Below are 22,204 nucleotides of genomic sequence, written 5' to 3'. Positions count from 1 at the left end.
TGAAATTAGGAGATGAAAAACTCGTGTTGGAATATAAGAGACTACCAGATGAAAATACTAAACATGTTTGTAAGTGCTCTTGTAGTTTATCTTTATATTCATTTAGTCCATCTACTTGCTCTTCAATTTCATGTGAAATCAGAGAAGTAACCCGGTTTGGCAACTTAGAGGGAGGGTGAATAGGATGTTTATAAAAGTTTTGCCTTTTAAAAACTTTTACTAATTTCACCATAGTTTTATCCCTTGTTTAATTAAGTTTGAAATGGTTGAACTTAAAATAATATTACAAATTAATGTAAGTTCGAAACCCTTGTTGATTAGCAAACTTCATTAAGTGATTAAGCTGGCCAATTTAGCAATGTAAAGATATTCAAGTTTTAATGCCAATACTAACTCACTCAATTCTAAGTAAAAATGTAAGCGCAAATAAGAGAGTGAGAGGGAGAGAGAAATACCAATCACACAAGTGAGACAAAGATATATAGTGGTTCGGCCGACGGCCTACTTCACTCAACTCAAGGTCGTACTTGAGGATTTCTATTATTGAGACCTCCACGATGCCCGGATCCTAGGCGATTACACTCCAAGGGAATTAAATAAGGATGCCCTTCCACCTTTACAATGACTCTCATTCTCCGCCGAGTTCTAAACGTTTCATCCAAGGGAATTAAATACGGATGCCCTTGCCACCGATCGAACGAAGAAGAAAAAGAAAGCTTTGCCTCTAAGTAGGCTACAATGCACAATGAAGCTCCTAATATACTCTTAAAGATAAACAAGTTTAAGCCTAAGCCAATCTCAAATGATTTTCTCAAATTAAGGCACAAGAGGTTGGTGAGAGAAATTAACCCAAAAATAGTTCACAAATGATTTCCTAGGGTTTGTTGAAGTTGGACAATGTTCATCAAGTGTTTTAGACCCATTAGATGGGTATATATGGTGTCCCAACTCAATATGACCTTTTCAGGGGCAAAACAGTTATTTTCGGGTCAAACAGTCCACTAGCTATTGGGCCACAACGGCTATAATTTTTTGAACAAATACACTGCTCGGAATTCAGAGAATATTCTCGGAGTTCCGAGCTCGGAGCTCCGAGGGTATTCTTGGAGTTCCGAGACACCAAACAGGGCTTTTAATTTTAGAACCTGGATCATTTCTCGGAGCTCCGAGAATTTTTTCGGAGTTCCGAGACTGGATTTCCAACAATGAGTGTCCGCTTTGAAAAATTCATATCTCCTTCGATTCTCGTCGGATTTCAACGTTCTTATACTCTACGGATATGAGAAAAATGAGAGCTATCTGTTAAAAATATTTTTAAAAATATTTGAAAATATTTTAAATAAGTTTTGATAGGATTTAGTTGTTGGTCCAGGTTGTTCACTTAGAAGTCTGTTTTGTTCAATGTTGTGTTGAATACCATATGGGACCCAACATGTTAGTGCACCACCATGTCCATTCACTTATCCATTTAAGTACTTAAAAGGGTGTGTTAATCTCTTTGAAAAATATATTTTTAGGGGTTTTAAGATGTGCCTTGATCAAGAGAAAACACAAGAGAGAAATGTGATGCATACTACCATTCTAAGTACTCTCTTGTTCTCTTGAGCCAATATTCATTTGATCTTCAATGGTGTGCTTGGCTTGCTTTGGGATCTTCAAGGTTGAGCTTCTTTGCTTGACACCTTCCAAGGATGATGCCACCATTTGGTTCAAGCTTCTTTGCAAGTGTTGATCCACAAGCTTTGGCCTTCATTGATCTTCCTTTGTTTGTTCAATGCTTTGAGATTGTTGTGTGGAACTTCTCCTTGGTTGATCCTCCAAGGTATGGTTTGTACAAGTATGCTCTAGCTCCTTTGTCCTTTGTTTGGTTCATCTTCAAGCATAGGCCATCAATGGTGTGTGCTAGCACGGATTGACCTGTGAATTTCTTGTTCATAGCACAACACTCAAGGCAAACAATTAGTCCATAAACGACTAATCAATTTGCTTTTATTAATCATCAAAACAAGGTGATTGAGTGAACCCATGGGGAACCCTTGGGCTAACAATCTCCCCATTTTTTATGATGACAAACCAAATTGATTAGAGAGGTGGGAGGATCCTTTCATGAGGATTAGATAAGCAAGATGAGTGTGGCTACTCCCCCTCAGCATATGCATAAGTTATATTTAACAAATTATAGTATAATAATGCATATGATTATGGATCTAATCAATTACATAAATTCTCTCCCTTTTGGCATCGGCAAAAAGGGAAGGTAAACATTTAAGCACAATTCATAAAGCATCATAGATATTCAGTGAGACTAGATGCTCTCCCTAACTTCTTAATATGATTTAACAATTAAAATCAAAGTATATATGGCATGATAAGAGTATTACAACATTGGAAATGAATAAACTAATACAAATCAAGCCAATGTTAGAAAAAACAAAGGGACATTCCATTTTTAGCACAAATATTTTTTTTAGGGTATATCTTAGCATTTGTATAAATCCAATATAAATCGAACCTATGACCCATAATATTTAACATAATATTGCATTTCAAGCTCATTTTATACTTATCATGAATGAAGAAACAAGTAAGTTCAAAGATAAGCATAATAAGCCCCCTTTTTTTGTGAATTCCTTTTAGAATCTTATCATGAAGAGATGGATGAATGAACCCATCATAATAAGCAAGAATAGATGTTTTCAAGTTATAAGCTCCGCTTCAATTTGTCATGCATAGAAATAAAAATATTTAACTCTCTATTTTGCCATGACAGTGCAACTTATCATGAAAATCTAGATAACCAAGTGAATGTACACATGATAAGCACTCAAATCCATAGGAACTACGATTAGCAATTGTAATTTAATCGTATGAATGTATATCTAGAAGGATATGCAAGTTTTAGTGATTAGTTAAAAAGATAGATCATTTAAGCTCTCCTTTTTTTTAATGATATGCAATTTTTAGCACAATTAGAGGGGATATGTTTGAATGGACAATGTGAGCATCTCACAATGACCGATATAAACATAGAGATAGCAAAGATTAGCTCTCCCCTTTGGTATTTGTCATTGGCCTTATATAAACCATATGAAATAAGGCATAACATGACACAATAGGCCAAAGATATGACAATAGAATACTTAGCCACAAAAACTCATTCTTGGAATAGATGATATCATATTAGACCATCCAAGATAAGTTAAAAAGCCTAGAAGGCACTAAGGCCTAGGCTATGGGCTTCTTGTCTTAAACTCAAAAACATACATAAAAGCACAAAACAAGTCCGAACATCCCATATGGAGCAACCATGCTCCAAATGAGTGTACTTATCATATGTGAGGTGATAACCACATTAAGAATCATATGATAAGTAACTAAGGACATATTTACCTTTAAGCTCCCCCTTTGAAAATGAATCATGCAATGCATGAATCGAAAGAGATGTCCTTGCATAAACTCTAAAGAATTTTGGATATATTTTCCAAAAGATGACATGTTAGACTCAACCCTTGGGCTACAATGACACTTACTCTCCAAGTGTCGGTTTATCATGGTAAAATGATAGCCATAGTCTAGCTCATCATGATAAACAAGCATAGCACAAAAGATTTGCAATTTTTTTGGCTCATGCTCCCCTAAATGTGATATCATATTTTCAAATTCAAGCTTTACTTTCCTAAATATGTAACATACATAACTAGCTAGGGAGATCACATATAAATGTATACCTATTCATGTTTGAGATGTTGGCACAAGGCCATATGGTTAAGTATTTTAATTCAGGTGAATGCACCGTCTCCCTCTTAGAAACTAAGAAAGCTAAGGATACCAATTGAGTGACTTTTAAGATAAAGGTTTAACATCTCATACGTGTAGATATTATCAAATAAGGGTTGACATCTAGGGGTGGCCAACCGGTTCGGTTCTCGGTTCTCGGTTCCATGAACCGTAAGAACCGAACCGAACCGTGGTACATAGTAGGACAGAACCGAACCGGACCGAACATAATCGGTTCGGTCCGGTCCGGTTCTTCGGTTCTAATGGCTAATTATTAATTATTAATTATAATTTATAGAAACTTTTAATTAAAGTTATAATATAAGTTACTTTCTTATTATAAGAATAATATTAACTATTACTTATTAATATTATAAGTAATTTATATTATTAAGTATATGTATAATAGAAATCTAAAAATATTATATATATATATATTCAAAGTTCGGTTCTTCGGTTCCGGAACCGAACCGAGAACATTAGACCCGGAACCGAACCGAATAAGTTCGGTTCTTCATCAGTGGAACCGAACCGGACCAAAAATATTTTTTTACAGTTCGGTTCCGGTTCGGTTCTGGTTCGGTTCTGGCCACCCCTATTGATAACTATAGAATATGTATAAACCAATTTTAGTTCAATTCTATAGGACTAAGACATAGTGAGAATGATCAATAAAGTACCATGTCTTAGAGAGACATCCATGATTCATGAAGGTGAGAGTATACCTCATGAGAAAGATATGATGCATAACGAGGCCTTCATGAATAGTCAATCATGTTTGGACAAGGTGAACATGACAAATGAAGTACAAAGTCCAAACATCTACTTCTTACATCCACATACCACATAAGTAAAGATAAGGCATTTAAGCACAAAGTGCATAGGCCTATGGAAAACCAAATATGTGTGGGAGACATGTGTTCCCATCACAATGTATTGTGTGCAACCATTATATGAGTTTCAATTTTACTCAAGTGAGTAGATGCCCAAATATAATACTAGATTCCTATGAAATTTTCAATTTAACTCAAGTGAGTATCATATATTGAATCTAGATTCATGTTTCAACTTTCCTACATATTATATCCTTTTGTGTTTCTAGGGAAAGATCCAAGGATTTTAGAGCATATATATATATCACATGATAAAATCCACCTTGGATACAGACATTCCAACATGAACTTTCATGACTATTTGAACAACATACATATAACATTACCTATACATTTTAAAGTTCATCTAAGTCATGAAAAGATATCCAATCAAAGTTCTTTTGGAAATACACAAGATTTGACCCATCTATGATTTTCTATTACACTTTGTAATCACATAAAGCATGTTATAGAATGGATATGTAGGACAACTAGGTGCTAAATAATAAACATGCTTATTCACCTAGGGCAGGTAAAGATGTCTAAGAAAGGATTTGAGTTGATTTCTTAGACAATGTATTAAAATACCATAGTTTTGCTAAAAGTGACAATGTAAACAAGTTTAGGTACCCAATTTTCTAGCAAGTGCCATATTTGTCCAAAATAGAGTTTAAAGAATAATATTTTGGCATATTCACAAATTTCACTCAAATACTATTTGATGCCATAAATTTTTATTTGAGTTCAAGTCTTTGAACATATGGGTTTCTTCTCTTTTTGGTTTTGCTAAAGAGATGTGATAGATCGTACAACCTAGCTTCTAGTAACTACCAAATAATGTTCAAATTTGAGGATATACTTGTAAGTACAATTTGAACACATGGGCAAATGATGTGGTTGATTTTCCTATTTAGCACAAATTATGGTTTTCACATTGAATGCTCTATTGTGGTCGTCATGTGGATGAATGACATATTCTAAGTGCATGATGATTTTTAAGTATATGTGGGCACTTAGGCTAACAAACTCAAAATGATATTCAATTAGGCTCATCATATTAAAGTCTTAAATTAACTACATTTAAGCATACAGACTTTGAATTATAAAAAGATATATAGATACATGTTATTCAAACAAAGATAGGCATATAGTATCGATACACTCATATTTTGAAAAGATTTTCAAATTAAGCACATTGAATATTGATACAAAAAAGGTTAACCAACCATAAGCATACTGTATCAAAAATTCATTTTCAAATGATATTTCATTTTAAGCTCATTACCCCTAAATCTACTAATCATATGATGTGATTCAAGTAGGGGATTTTGGAACCCAAACCATGTTGGTTCCAAGCAAGTTTGTTCTAGTTGATGTATCTTTTCTAACCGAAACAAACTTACTACTTTTTACAAATCCAAACTTGCATTTAAATTTGTAATGTCTAAATCTACCACAAAAATCACAAGACATATATGAGTAGGTAGATAGACGGGATGAACAAGATGATTTACAAGAGTGACTATGATGAAAACTATGTTTTGCACTTTGATGTAAATAATGATTTTTCAACACTAATGTTTCATTATTGATTTTCAAGTCATTGATTTCCGTTTTAAAATTCAATGATTCCAGAGATAAAAATATTTTGATTTTCTCTTCTTCTTCTTTAAGGAGTTGGTTTTCTTCTCTTAGTGAAGCAATAGTATCACTTAGTTCAATAAAATCTTTTTTAAATATTTTATTTTCTTCATTAAGATGTGCATGATCTATTTCTAGTGACCTAAACTCCTTGTGAATACTAGCTAAATTATTTTTTAAGTTTGTATTATTAACTAGTTGATCCTCAAGTTTCTTATTCAAATCTTGAAATGCACAATATAGTTCTTCAAATGTGAAATCAACATTTTTCAAAGCATTTTCATTTGATTTCTCAATTATTCTATTTAAGCATAAGATTTCACTTTGACTAGATTTTTCAAGTTTGTTCAAAATCTCTTTAGCGTTAGTACATGAGGATACTTTCTCATAAATGTGTGGTGGTAAGGAGCAACATATAGCAAACATTTAATGAAGATAACTTTTTATCATAATCACTTATTTTTTCTAGATTTAGCATTTAAAACAAAACCATTTTGAATTATCTTTATCATGTCTTTATCTAGACCATTAAGATATGCCTTCATATGGATCAACCAAGATCTATAATCCGAACCATCAAAGATAGGTAGCCTAGACCTCATATTTAGAGTTGCCAAAAAATTTGATCTTTTAACCCTTAACCGGTTAGGGTCTTAATCAAGAGCCCTAGCTTTGATTCCAATTGAAATCCGAGGAGTAACCCTGTTTGGCAACCTAGAGGGGGGGTTTATAGGATGTTTATAAAACTTTTGCCTTTTAAAAACTTTTACTAATTTCACCCTAGTTTTATCCCTTGTTTAATTAAGTTTGAAATGGTTGAACTTAAAAGAATATTACAAATTAATGTAAGTTCAAAACCCTTGTTGATTAGCAAACTTTATTAAGTGATTAAGGTGGCCAATTTAGCAATGTAAAGATATTCAAGTTTTAATGACAATGCTAACTCACTCAATTCTAAGTAAAAATGTAAGCACAAATAAGAGAGTGAGAAGGAGAGAAAAATACCAATCACACAAGTGAGACAAAGATTTATAGTGGTTCGGCCAACTGCCTACTCCACTCTATTCAAGGTCGTACTTGAGGATTTTCACTATTGAGACCTCCACGATGCCCGGCTCCTAGGCGATTACACTCAAAGGGAATTAAATAAGGATGCCCTTCCACCTTTACAATGACTCTCCTTCTCCGCCGAGTTCTAAGCGTTTCATCCAAGGGAATTAAACATGGATGCCCTTGCCACCGATCGAATGAAGAAGAAGAAGAAAGCCTTGCCTCTAAGTAGGCTACAATGCACATTGAAGCTCCTAATATACTCTGAAAGATAAACAAGTTTAAGTCTAAGCCAATCTCAAATGATTTTATCAAATCAAGGCACAAGAGGTTGGTGAGAGAAATTAACCCAAAATAGTTCACAAATGATTTCCTAGGGTTTGTTGAAGTTGGACAATGTTCATCAAGTGTTTTAGACCAATTAGATGCGTATATATGGTGTCCCAACTCAATATGACAGTTTCAGGGGCAAAACAGTTTTTTTCGGGTCAAACAGTCAACTAGCCGTTGGGCCACAACGGCTATAATTTTTTGAACAAATACACTGCTCGGAGTTCCGAGGGTATTCTCGAAGTTCCGAGCTCCGAGGGTATTCTCGGAGTTCCGAGACACCAAACAGGGCTTTTAATTTTAGAACCTGGATCATTTCTCGGAGCTCCGAGAATTTTCTCGGAGTTCCGAGACTGGATTTTCAGCAATCAGTGTCCGCTTTGAAAAATTCATATCTCCTTTGATTCTCGTCGAATTTCGACGTTCTTATACTCTAAGGATATTAGAAAAATGAGAGCTATCTGTTAAAAATAGTTTCAAAATTATTTCAAAATGTTTTAAATAAGTTTTGATAGGATTTAGTTGCTGGTCTAGGTTGTTCATTTGGAACTCTGTTTTGTTCAATGTTGTGTTGAATGCCATATGGGACCCAACATGTTGGTGCACCACCATGGCCATTCACTTATCCATTTAAGTTCTTAAAAGGGTGTGTTAGTCTCTTTGAAAAATATATTTTTAGGGGTTTTAAGATGTGCCTTGATCAAGAGAAAACACAAGAGAGAAAGGTGATACATACTACCATTCTAAGTACTCTCTTGTTCTCTTGAGCTAATATTATTTGATCTTCAATGGTATGCTTGGCTTGCTTTGGGATCTTCAAGGTTGAGCTTCTTTGCTTGACACCTTCCAAGCATGATGCCACCATTTGGTTCAACCTCCTTTGCAAGTTGTTAATCCACAAGCTTTGGCGTTCATTGATCTTCCTTTGTCTGTTCAATGCTTTGAGATGGTTGTGTGGAACTTCTCCTTGGTTGATCCTCCAAGATATGGTTTGTCCAAGTATGCTCTTGCTCCTTTATCCTTTGTTTGGTTCATCTTCAAGCATAGGCCGTCAATGGTGTGTGTTAGCACGGATTGACCTGTGAATTTTCTGTCCATGGCACAACACTCAAGGAAAACAATTAGTCCATAAAAGACTAATCAATTTGCGTTTGTTAATCACCAAAACAAGGTGATTGAGTGAACCCATGGGGAACCCTTGGGCTAACACATGTAACTATTGTGGTAGGATTGGACATTACAAGTCTAAATGCAAGTTTAGATTTGTAAATAATTCTAAGTTTGTGTGGGTTAGAAAAGACTCATTACATCACACAAACTTAGTTGGGCCCACGATTGTTTGGGTTCCAAAACCCCCTACTTGAGGCATTTTATATGCTTAGTAGATTTAGGGGTTGTGCTCATATTGCCAATTTTTTTGAAAACTGTTGAAAAGATACATGTATTTGAAGTTTATCACCTTGTATCTTATTTGCACTTAATTGTTATATCTATTGAAAAAGGTTCTCTAGATGTCCCATGTTAGCATCTAGTTTATAATTGTGCTTAAAGATCTTATCTTTTAAAAATGTATTAAAGATACATATGTACTTATCTTGCTTTATCTATTGGTATCTATATATGTGTGTTCATACCATAGGTAACATGATATATTGTATTGGTCTCTAAAAGCTCATGTTATTGTGTACCAGCAGAAGTTGGAGGCAGATAATATACCAAACCGAAAGCAGCAATTAGAGGCACAGGAGGCAAAAATTAAAGCGGACAAATCTACCCAAACAATGGAGGCAAGGGATGTAGAAATTAAAGGAGACAAATCCACCCGAACTGATGGCTCCTCCATGATATCTGATCTGGAGGCTGAAATCATCGGACTCCACTCTAAGAAAGGATCTTTGGGAGTGACAGTACGTAAGTTGGAGGCTTTATGCACAGATTGTATGTTGGTAAAGCTAAAAGTGCCGAACAAGAATATCAAAGCTTTGAGTGTGGCAGAGGAGGTAAAAATTAAGGCGTCCATTACCTCTATACCTCTACCCACAGATGATAAAATAGCATGCAGAGATTCTATTAATGAAAGGTGAAATCCCAATAGGCAACACAAGAGGGGGGCGAATTGGGTTATTAAAATTTTTGCCCTAATTATGTGTAATGCTAAAACCAATTTTAACAATTAGCAATTATAAATTTAATTAGGCTTTTGAAAAGCATTCCAAGTTTAAATCTAACCCTTGTTCAATTAAGCATAAACGTAAATGAAGGTTAGAATTTACCAAACACCCAAAGGAGGATAGAAGGAGAGCAAGGAAACCACACAATGATTTACAGTCGTTCGGTCACAAACGAACCTACTCCACTACCCAAGTACATGGTCTTTCCTTGGGAGTTTCCTTCACTATGTTGGACCTCTTTAAACGCCAAGTCCCAAGCTTTACAATGTACACCGCCTCCAAGGGAACAAACCCTCTTTGCAAACTGCTTCCAAGGAACAATCCCTCTTCGCAAAACCGCCTCCAAGGAAATCACTCATCTTCGCAAACCGCCTGTAAGGTAGTGATCCCTCTTTGCAAACACCTCAAAGGAAAAAGCTCCTCTTTGTGCCGGATTCACCTTTGTTGTTGGGCCAAACCGTAGACCTCGATTACAATGAGAATGGAAGAAAATAAAGATCACTTAATGCCTCTTGATAGGCTAATACAAACATTCAAAAGCTCACACTCTCTCCAAAAGATTACACAAATAAAAGTCATATGAAGATCCTCTTGTTGAATGTAAATGTACAAATCAAAGCATGAAGAGGAGAAAACTAAAAAAACCTTAGATTTTCTAGTTTAAGCTCTAAAGGATGTGAAATGGTCTCTCAAAAAGTTGCTTAGTTGGTCTAGGATAGGGTTTAAATAGCACATTTGAAAATATGACTGTTTGGGGGTAAAACCGTAATAAACTGGGTTGAAAAAGTCAACCTGCGCAAGCCCCAATGGCTCTTTTGCTAGACTGGCGCGGTCGACCGGGCTACGGCGGTCATCCGCCCTTATCAGGCAAACCTTTTTAAATTTCAAATTTCTATCGTCGCGGTCAACCGACCCATTGCGGTCGCCCGGCGAGGGCTGCCTGGACTTTTATATTTTTGTCCAGTTCCCTATCCGCGGTCGTCCGGCACTATGGCGGTCGTCCGGCACTATGGCGGTCGACCGGCCCGACCATGATGGAGTGTTTCTGGATTTCCAGGAACACCTCCGCGATCGCCCGGGAAGCCCTGGTCGACCAGCCCGCTATATTTCGATAAGTGTTGGATTTCCAGCCACCTTGCCGCGGTCGCCCAGGGAACCCCAGTCGATTGGCCCTATTTGAAAATCCTTTTTAACTTATAAAATCGAGGGTCTTGGGCCATGGTCTTTGGGCTTTTGTCCAAGGTTTTCAAATACATTTCAGGGAGTGTTGATGGTTTCTAAAGATATCAAATTTGTTTTACGAAACCATTTTGAAAACCTTTGAAAGTGCAAATACATTTAAAACAAGAGGACTTCAATACAATCTAAAAGTGTAAACCTTGAGTCTTCTTGATGTCTTGGCTCCTCCGCACTTTCTTGGACATCTTCAACTTGTAAGTTAACTCTTCAACTTACTTTGGATCTTGTGACTTCCTCCATTCTTCAAATCATGTTGAGAGGTACATGAGGTGGTCACCAATGCAGGTTCAAGTCCAAGCTTCCATTAGCACTTTGCTCGGCATGCTTGTGGGATCTTTTACTTGAGCTCTTTGACTTGACCATCTTCCGAGGATGATGTCTCCCATGTGTGTACAAGTTCTTTGGTTCATTTGTGCATGTTAGTGAAAAATAATATTTTCCAAAGATACTACAACACACCCTTAGAGCCTAATTGGATTAGTGAATGACCATGTGGTGTTCCATCATTATGGGACCCTCATGACATTCCAATCTTCATAGAAAATGAGTTCCAAAAGCCTAAAAGAATTCAGCAACAAAAACAGGAAAATCTGCTGTTCATAGGCTTCTCGGAACTCAGAGAATTATTCTCGAAACTCCGAGAGTTCCCTCAGAACTCCGAGAAATGGTCCAAGGAGTATAATTATTACTTTGGACGTTTTCTCGGAACTCCGAGAAATGGTCCAGGAAGTGAAAATTCACTATCTGGCTGTTTTTCGGAACTCCGAGATGATTTCTCGGAACTACAAGAAATTTCTCGGGACTTCAAGAATGGTAAAAAGTCAAAAAATATAGCCGTTGTGGCTACAACGGCTAATGGACTTTTGACCCAAAAATTACCAATTTGCCCCTGAAACGGTAATATTGAGTTGGGAACCTATATATACATATTGTATGGTTTCAAAACATCAAGGAGAACATGTTCCAACTCTAAAGAACCCTAGAAACACACTTGCAACTATTTTTGGGTTATTTTCTTTCTCACCAAACTCATTGTGCCTTGATTTTTTGGGCATGCCTCGGAGACATGGCTGAACTTATTGCAAGATTTGCAGGCTAATGGCTTCCAGTCATATTCGACTTGTTGGTGATGGACTCCCGTCGGGGTGTATATTGGAATGGATTCAGGATATTCAGCATCAACTTCCACTTCTATGCATAATCTTGCAAAGGTGAGTCTTGAGTACTCAGTAGTACGAGAATCCATATATAACGGGTTGCCAATATAACTAGCAATCTTGCTGATGCCCATGGCGCTCCAGAATTGTAGTGGTAGCCCAGGAAAACGGACCCAAATCGGGACCGAGGTTAGTTCTAATTTTTCAAAATGGCTTTCCGGGCTCCATTTCCGCAATATGAGGGGTCTACCGGCATAAGAGTGATCCCCCGATTCTAGAACACTTTCGCAATCTTCAGCACATGTGAAATGGAAGAGGTAGAATCCTTTGGTGAGGGTATATAAAGTTGCAATTCTCCTTTCAAACGCCATTTCCGGGTAAGGTTTTCAGCCAAATTCATGAAGTACGGCCTACGACCTATGAAATACCCCACTAAAGAGTTTTCCCATCTGCTACCAATTTGCCTGATTTCCTGTGTTTGGAAATGAATTTATTTTTTCTCCAGTTTCTGCAGAGTATGGGGATACATACTTGAGTTTTGAAGGTTGAAGTTCCTTTTTCTTCTCGAACAGGGCTCTCCACGGGTTTAATGGCTCTGAAACATCAGACTTCAAAGAATCCTGATCAAGGCGGGCATACTGGGCGGGCATACTGGGTTTGCTCTTGAGTGATATCATTTGTTACGCTTGGGCCCACTATTTCAGCTTCCTTTTGCGCCCCTTCGCTTATTTTTGGATCAGCTTCGAAGAAAATGCCGTCATCAGCAAGGTAAAAGCTTTGACTTCCTGTTTCCATACGGGACATCATTTCAATTTTTCCCGCCTTTGCGAGTTTTTGATTTATGGGCTTGGGCCCTTGCTGGCTGGGAGGGACAAGAAGGGCTTGGGCCCTCATTCTTTCTCTGAGAACCCGCAACCTGGTAAAGTGAATATTTTTCTTCTAGCTCCCGGATAGATCCAGGGGGTTGAGCTCTTTCAAGGGAGGAGCTTGAAGGGCTTGGACCCTCAGTAATGTTCTGATTTCCAGAGGATTTAGCTTCTCGAAGAGCTTCCTGATGCTTGTCTCGGAGGTTGCCGGTGAAGTTAAAAAAAATTTCTGATGGTGTGTTTCGCATCGGCCATCCTTCTTCTACCACACGCCGAGGAAAGAATTTCTTTCCAGGATCAGGAGGTTCCATGGATTATATTTACACTAGAAGGGGTTGACACTTGGAGGAAAAAGTACAGGGTTGACTGCACCAAGATGGTGGGGCCGCCGGCGCTGACGGAGGGGCCGGAGGAAGAGTACTCCGCCTCTTAAGTGTATTTATAAGTAACCTTTTGCACTTGAGTGGGCTGTTCCTAGGTAATAAAAGGGGCAAATGAATCAATTCCCTTTATAGGTATTGATACTAGCACTCTTACCTGGTTTAAATTCATCCCCATCGCGTTGCAAATGATATTAGTTAAATATAATTTTGACAATGGCACAAACTTGGCGTGTCTTTTCTCTGATTTGTTCTATATAGATAAAAAATATCAAAAGACACGGGGTCAGTGTCAATATCAAAATGTGAATATTATATATATTAATCATATAATATATATTAAATCTTTAACGAGCTGAGCCGAGCCTGGCTTAGCTCGGGCTCAGCTCGTTAAGATTAACGAGCCTGGCCAGCGAGCTCGGCTCGGCTCGTTAAGGATTCGAGCTGAGCTCGAGCCGAACTTTTACCGAGTCGAGCTCGAGCGAGCTTCCGAGCCCGAGCCAAAATTGACACCCCTGAACCCATCCATTCCATTACCAGAAATCAGGCGTTCTACATAAGACATGCCTTTTTATTGTTGACATTTATAATCAGGCGCCATGTGCTGTATGCCCACGTGGGGCTTTTAAGGACTTAAGAGTCCTCTTGGGAGTAAGAAAGAGAGATAAGTAGAGTCCTGTGTGGATTTTTTCTCTGTCTCTCTTTAGAGTTTTGTTCGTATACAACTCTTGTTCCTCTCTTCAACCCATGCACTTAATCACAACTGCATACAATATGAAATACGTAAAACTCCTCTCTTTCTATTGTTTTCTTTTTCGATCGGGCGATCTCTAGGCATGCATCGTGCTGGCCTTGAGATATCAAAGTGTGTATCATGTGGTTATTGCCCTTAGGTGGCTTAATCCTGCTGAAAAGAGATGAAGACAGCTGACGATCGATAATCAAGGCTATGCAAATTCTTTCTGCTGCATTTGTGATCGTCCGTGAAAGGTACACTTTATGATCAAGGTATATTTCGATTCGTCATCCGATTTAAGTAGCTAATTTCCAACATGAGTATCAAAGTCATTGTTCTTCGTTTTTCACCACAACAATTTTACTCGTTGAGATAATTTTTTCCTAATACTATATTTGTATCTTTTTCTGAAGGTAAGTTGGGATTGAACATCCAACCTCTATGTTGAAGAACAAAGCCTTAATCAATTGAGCTAGAAGCTTAACCCCTATATTTGTGTCTCTCTTAAATTAGTAAGCCCAATGTTCAAATCAATCACTGTAAGAACAATTTTATCACTTGTTATTTCTCATGGTTGGAAGCTATGTCAACTGGTTGTTCAAAACATATTTCTTCATTGTGTCTTGAATGAGCCAGTTTTCATTCTCAAATTGTCTACATGCTAAAGAAGGCTTTGTATGACTTCAAGTAGGTTTTCCCTTTGTGATATCAAATCATTGCTTATTATTGTCATGGGCAACAGTTTCCCTTCCATACATCAGATCAATGGAATACAAGAAAAATACTGCATATAACAAGCAAAATTCATTCACAAGAATAAGAACATCATCCAAAGAAGGTGTTTATGTGACACTTATTTAATTCATTTCAAACCCTAATCATCATGCTAGCTACTTAATTAAGCTCGGAACGGAGGCGCGGTGTGAAGAACACTTCTCATGGAGTTGCTTTGGGGGTAGTTATACCAATGGTCTCAGTCATATCCACAGGTGAATCTGAGGGCGTTCTCATATTGAAGCTATGAAGAAGATGAGCAAGCGTAAAAAAACATAACATGGAGAGCAAGTGAACTTCCCAGGCATGATCTTCGGCCCGACCCAAATGGTAAGTACCCAAAATTTGGACCCGTAAAATCGATATTCATGTGAGGACCAGTTAAAAATCTCTCGGGTTTGAAATCCAATGGGTTGGGCCACATGTGTGGGTCCCGCTGTAGCTTCCAAAGGTTAATGAATTGTTGTGTGCCCGCAGGGACATGGAACCCACCAACGTAACAGTCTTCCATAGCCTCGTGGGGTACGGCCAAGGGGGTTGCGGGGTATAGGCGCAATGTTTCCTTGACAATGGCTTGGAGGTACACGAGCTTCTTGATATCTGATTCCTCTACTTGTCTATCCTTTCCTACATGGATATCCAGCTCATTTTGTGCCTTTTTATATACGTGAGGATAATTGAGTATCAAGGAGCCCATGTTAGAGCGATTGAGGCAGTCTCACTGCCAGCTATGACCATAGCCTACAAAACACATGGGTAATTGGGGTCAATTCAATGAAATATCTCTCACCAAACAACAGTTGAAATGTCTACAAGCTGAAATTTTCAAGTATAACGGTTCTGGTAGGCACCACTCGCTCGATTAAATTTATTAAAGCATTTTATTCTCATCCACATTTCTGTAACAGTGATGGGTCCCATGTCGTCGTAGCACCCATCATAAGCAGTGGCATGTCATGGACAAGTGTGGGACCTAGCCCATAACCCGAGAAAGTGGTGCTAGCATTTCACACACGAGTATCCTTATCTGTGTAGGTTAGCTCAACCTAGAGTGTGACTTCGTTAAGAAATCTTAAAAATTAGAAAAAAGTGAGAAAAACCTCCTCAAAATTAGGCATTCAACAATATTTTCTTATGATATATGTAGAACATGTAGTAGTGTCCTAGTAGTTTGAATAAAAACATGCAACCAAACACTAGTAGTGGAAAACGTGACACCCCAGTAAACCCCAGATCTCTCTTTGTAGGAATTTTATATGCTGCAAACAGTGGGGCTCACTTCAAAGGATGATCCAAACTGTTCATTTGTTGGATCATGACGTATATAGGATGTATCCGCATATCTCCACATGAAGATCCTAACCCTCCATTTTGTACAAGGACTGTACACAGTCAACTTAACCCCTAATGTTTAAAAAGTTATAAGTAAACCCCACTGTGGTTTCAATTTCTATAAGGTAGGCCCCCTCTTTTGAAACATTGTCAATGCTAATGAAGACCCCATACAACCCTCCAAACCCCATACTCAAATCCAAACACTACCCAAAACACAGTGGGCCCACATTGTTTGGATCATCCAAAGCGTTCATTTGATGGGCCCTGGCATAGATAGCATGTGCTGAAAAAATCAGCTCCATCGGATCATCCTAACCCTTCAATCTGTGGACGAACCAGCAACTCCAGTGGAAAGTCTGAATCTTTGTTCGGAAGTCCAAACGAAGCGTCGGACTTTCGATTGGAGTCCAGTAGTTTGGCCATTCTACTGGACTCCAATCGGAAGACCGACGCTACGTTCGGACTTCCGAGACGGACTTCCGAACAAAGATTCGGACTTTCGATTGAAGCCCAGTAGATTGGCCAATCTACTGGACTCCAATCGGAAATCCGAAGAATCGTTCGGACTTCCGAATGGGTTCCAAATAGTGGTTCCAAATAGTGGTTCAGAGGCATATGTAATGGTTCCAAGATGTTTGAAACACTAATGATACATTCATGATCACTTTGACAACCAACACAATACTATTATGATGTATAAACCACTACTTGCACCTCTTGGAACCATAATTTACACTATTGGAACCATTATTTAACCCCTCAGAACCACTATCTAGTGGTTTCGAAGACTACGTAATGGTTCCAAGATGTTTACAACAACAATGATATACTAGTGTTCACTTTTACAACCAACACAATACTATTAAAATATACTAACCACTAGTTGGACTCTTGGAACCATAATATACAGTCTTAGAACCATTATTTAGCCTTCCGAAACTAATAAATTGTGGTTTTTCGAGGCCTACGTAATCGTTTCAAGATGTTTAAAACACCAATGATACACTCATGATCCCTTTTATGACCACCACAATACTATTACAATGTACCAAACACTACTTACACTCTTGGAATTATAATTTACACCCTTCGAACCACTATTTAACCCCTCGGAACCAATAAATTGTAGTTCTGATGCCTACGTAATGGTTCCAAGATGTTTACAATGCCAATGATACAGTGATGACCACTCTGACAACCAATAAAATAGTATTAAAATGTAACAACCACTTTGGAACAATAATTTACAGTCTTGGAACCATTATGTAACCTCTCGGAACCACTAAATTATGGTTCAGAGGCCTACATCATGGTTCCAATATGTTTAAAACACCAATGTTACAATCATAATCACTTCTACAACCACTAAAATACTATTACAATTACCAACCACTACTTGGACTCTTGGAACCATAATTTACACTCTTGGAACCAGTATGTAAGTTCTCGGAACCACTAAATTGTGGTTCCGAGGCCTACATAATGGTTTCAATTTGTTTAAAATACCAATGATACAGACATGATCACTTTTACAACCACTAAAATACTATTATAATGTACCAACCACTACTTGGACTCTTGGAACCATAATTTACATTCTTTGAACCACTATGTAACCTCTCGGAACCACTAAATTGTGGTTTTGAGGCATACGTAATGGTTCCAATATGTTTAAAACACCAATGATACAGTCATCACCACTTTGACAACCAATAAAATAATATTACAATGTACCAACCACTTTGGAACTATAATTTACAGTCTTGGAACCACTATGTAACCTCTTGAAACCACTAAATTGTGGTTCCGAGGCCTACATAATGGTTTCATTATGTTTAAAACACCAATGACACAATCAGGATCACTTTTACAACCACTAAAATACTATTATAATGTACCAACTACTACTTGGACTCTTGGAACTATAATTTACACTCTTGGAACCACTATGTAACCTCTCAAAACCACTAAATTGTGGTTCTGAGGCCTACATAATGGTTCCAATATGTTTAAAACACCAATGATACAGTCATGATCACTTTTACGATCACTAAAATACTATTATAATGTACCAACGACTACTTGGACTCTTTGAACCATTATTTATACTCTTGGAACCACTATATAACCTCTTAGAACCACTAATTTGTGGTTCCGATGCCTATGGAATGGTTCCAATATGTTTAAAACATCAATGATACAGTTATCACCACTTTGACAACCAATAAAGTAATATTACAATGTACCAACTACTTTGGAACCATAATTTACAGTGTTGGAACCACTATGTAACCTCTTGGAACCACTAAATTGTGGTTCCGAGGCCTACATAATGGTTACAATATGTTTAAAACACTAATGATACAATTATGATCACTTTTACAACCACTAAAATACTATTACAATGTACCAACCATTACTTGAACTCTTGGAACCATAATTTACACTCTTGGAACGATTATGTAACCTCTCGGAAGCACTAAATTGCGATTCTGAGGCCTACGTAATGGTTCTAAGATGTTTAAAGGACCAATGATACAATCATGATCACTTTGACAACCAATAAAGTAGTATTATAATGTACTAACCACTTTTGAACCATAATTTACTGTATTGGAACCACTATTTAACCTCCCGGAAGCACTAAATTAGTGGTTCTAAGACCTAAGTAATGGTTCCTAAAGTCCAAGTATACATACCATTCAAGCTTCTCTCTATACACACACACACAGGTCCAGATAAACATGGTAATAACCAAACAAAGAGGCTGGTAGAGACTATGAAAATAAACCAAAGCACAAATAACATGAAAAAGAGATGTAAACCCTATTCAAGTAGAGGAGCAAGGACCTACTTGGAGCTATGTTTATCACCTAAGTTCAAATTTGTGAAAAGTAATGGTGTTTTTTTTTTTCCCAAAATACAATGGGATTGGAGCTTGCAAAGGATGGAAATGGCTGCAATGGTTGTTTTTCACATTGGATGGGTTGGAGAAGAAAAAGAAAAATGTGAAGTGGGTAGGTGAAAATGGATTAGAGCTTAAAAAGATTGTGGGAAAAAAGCAAGGGAGGTATATTTGTCCTAAAAGCCATATTCTCTCAACTGACAGCCCTTTTTTATAAAATTGAAATGTCTACCCTTTATTCACAATTTAGCATAAACTTTGTATTTTTCTAATAATTTTCCCATCTTAAGACCTTCCTCAAAGAGAGAAGAAAAATGAAGTATTTCGTGTTCATGTAGAGCCAGCCCAACCTCAACCCCACCTTCTTCGTCTCGGCTCTCCGCAAGTGATAGCAAATCGCTTCCCGCAATCGATATTATTTCCACCTTCTTCACCCTACCCCATCCAAAATCAATATCATACATACGAAATCTTGGCGAGCTGCCCACTATTAGGACCAACTCTCCTAAAAAAGACAAAAATTTCTGATTCCAAAGCTCGGCACCTTTCAAAACTCCATCCTCCATCCCACGAATCGCTCTCCTGATCGCTTCTGACGCCAACACTAACGCGTTCTCTCCACCCAAATCGCTCGCCTTCTCCTCGGCAAAACACGTGGCGATACAGTTCCCAAAATATGTACTAGGCAGTGGTGGGTCCAGGCAAGCCCTACAATCCATAGGAAAAGTGATATTTACTCTTTTGTCCCCGTCAATCTTTCGAACTTTGACTAGGCAAATCCACACATATGCGCACGTTATAACGAACGACGAGTAATGGGACGGCTTCCAACTTGGATCTACTCTGGCCAAGACCCACTGCCTCAATCTCTCGAGGTCTGCTCGACCCAGCACGAACGTGGCTTTATGTCTCTCGAGGTCCGCTCGACCCAGCACGAACGTGTCTTTAACCATGTCTGCATCCTTAGTTTTCTTCACCTGTCAGGGTTATACCACGAGGAACGCTTACAATCAGATCTTCGGCGATTAACTTTGAGAAAACACATAGGCCATGTCAGGCAACCGGGATTTTTTTCATGATAAATTAGTGTCACCAAGTTTTAAGAGAGGATTAGGACGGTGTCAGAAGGAGAGAGATTTGAGAGGGCACGATTGAAATGAGTGAAAGAAGTGGTTAAAAATCAGGAAAAAGTCCGGCAACTTCACCCTCCTTACCCCTCCCTCACCCCAGGCAGAGAATATTTTATCATGAAAAAAAGAATCCACGGTAGCCAAACGTGCCTATAATATTGTCATGTTTGCACATTAACGGTGAAAAACACATACCACGTCACTATTGTTGACATTCACTTTTTCCATCTCTATGAAGAACTTTCTCTTGATCTGATCAAGACTCGCAACCATGGTCCTATCGACGAATGGGGGCGAGGTAATAACCGAGAGGTCTCCTTCAGCCCTACAAATGGACGCCCACGATTTCATAAAATGGGTCAAGCTGCGCCCATCGGTGGCCCCATGGTGTATCGAGATTCCAATACAGATGCCGGAGTTGGAGAATAGGGTGACTTGTACGGCTAGTATGGGCATTTTTTCCGTGTCCGACGTGGATAGAGGAGGGACTAGATGATGGAATTCTTTTACTGGTCGAGCGAGGTTTGTGGTGAGTCGTTCAAAATCGGCATCAGACTCGGCAATGGTTAATGCGACCGAGTCACCATTGATGTAACGGATCACATGGTCGCCTGTTTCAGGGGAGCGAGTCAGGTGTCCAGCAAGAGGATAGAAGAGTTGGAGAGAGAGTGAGAGGGAGTGTTTAAGGTTAGGAAAGTGGGTGTGTAGGAAGTGGGTTGTGGAGTGGGGATATTGATAAAAGAAGAGGAGTTGGACTGGGTGTATTTGTGCCATAAACACGTCGAAAAAGGTGAGGAGGATGGAGTTGTCTTTGACGGAGCCAGGTGGGGGAGAGACTCGAATCTGCTCCAGCACTTGCATTGTGTGAGTTGGAGCCATGAAGAGAGAGAGAGAGAGAGAGAGAGAGAGAGAGATGAATTTGCCTACTGTTGTGGGCAATATAAGAATGCAGAAGCAAAAAAGAGACTAAGGTTTGTGAAAGTCAATGGGAGTGGAGTTTGCACATTGTTTCTCTTGTTAGACTATTTGTTAAAGAAAGTGGGGTGATTTATAGATGAAGTAATTATGAGGGAGGGAAGAGGTGGGGCAATTAAATAAGGGTTTTGTTAAGCAGTCGTTAAGGAAGCATTAACAGCTCTTGTTTGAGGTAATTTTTCACGCTAGCTTTAACCTTCCTTGCTGGCATTAACTACTATTAATTAGGGAAATTAATCTTTATACCGTTGGAAATAGAGTTTATTGTTACTTTATTTTTTGAGAAATGTCATCGGCATTACTGTATTTTGATGAGGGCACTCCTCACTTCATTAAAAATATGGGATGGCCCGCACCATAGGGTGATCCAAACCGTCCATTAGATGGGCCACAGCCTAAATAGGTTGTGCCACAAAAAATCATTTCCATAGGTTGATCTTAACCCTCTAATCTATAGAGGGTTAGGATCAACCCTCTAACATTCAGATCGGAGGGTTAGAATCAACCTATGGAAATGATTTTTAGGTCACACCCTATTTAGGCTGTGGCCCATCTAATGGACGGTTTGGATTATCCTATGGTGCGGTCCATGCCGTACTTTTAATAATGTGAGGAGTGCCCTCATCAAAATATGGTAGTGCTGATAACATCTCCCTATTTTTTTGGGTTTGGTTAACGATTGTCCAGGGGCACTCGTTAAGGAAGCATTAGAAGTTCTTTTTTAACGTAATTTTTCAAGCTAGCTTTAACCTTCTTTGCCGGCATTAGCTACTATTAATCAAAGGGAAATCAATCTTTACACCCCTGAAAATAGGCCCAATTTATTGTTACTTTTTTTTTTCTTGTGGAAAATTGCCTAAAAGGAT

The 22,204-nt window shown here is 38.2% G+C and overlaps 1 protein-coding gene across 1 annotated transcript; it reads right to left on the bottom strand.

Moving 5' to 3' along the window:
* Positions 1–19,472: 19,472 nt before the first annotated feature.
* LOC143849405 (malonyl-coenzyme A:anthocyanin 3-O-glucoside-6''-O-malonyltransferase-like) lies at positions 19,473–21,242 on the bottom strand. The gene is made up of 2 exons (XM_077358410.1): positions 20,559–21,242; positions 19,473–20,210 (listed from the first exon to the last, which is right to left on the bottom strand). The coding sequence occupies exons 1-2, from the start codon at positions 21,240–21,242 to the stop codon at positions 19,473–19,475; spliced, it is 1,422 nt and encodes a 473-aa protein (XP_077214525.1).
* Positions 21,243–22,204: the final 962 nt, after the last annotated feature.

Source organism: Tasmannia lanceolata, unplaced genomic scaffold (assembly GCF_043159265.1).
Source record: "Tasmannia lanceolata isolate RefF3 unplaced genomic scaffold, GAP_Taslan_0.1 ptg000018l, whole genome shotgun sequence".
Classification (NCBI taxonomy): domain Eukaryota; kingdom Viridiplantae; phylum Streptophyta; class Magnoliopsida; order Canellales; family Winteraceae; genus Tasmannia; species Tasmannia lanceolata.
Note: the sequence above shows the minus strand (reverse complement) of the source record. Positions and strands in the feature narration are given on the sequence as shown.

Bases quoted from the DNA above. Each gene is read 5' to 3' on its own strand.
- LOC143849405 (XM_077358410.1), bottom strand. From the start codon at position 21,242: ATGGCTCCAACTCACACAATGCAAGTGCTGGAGCAGATTCGAGTCTCT. The intron at 20,211-20,558 runs GTATGTGTTTTT...TAACCCTGACAG, and splicing joins ATGTCAACAATAGTGACGTG to GTGAAGAAAACTAAGGATGC.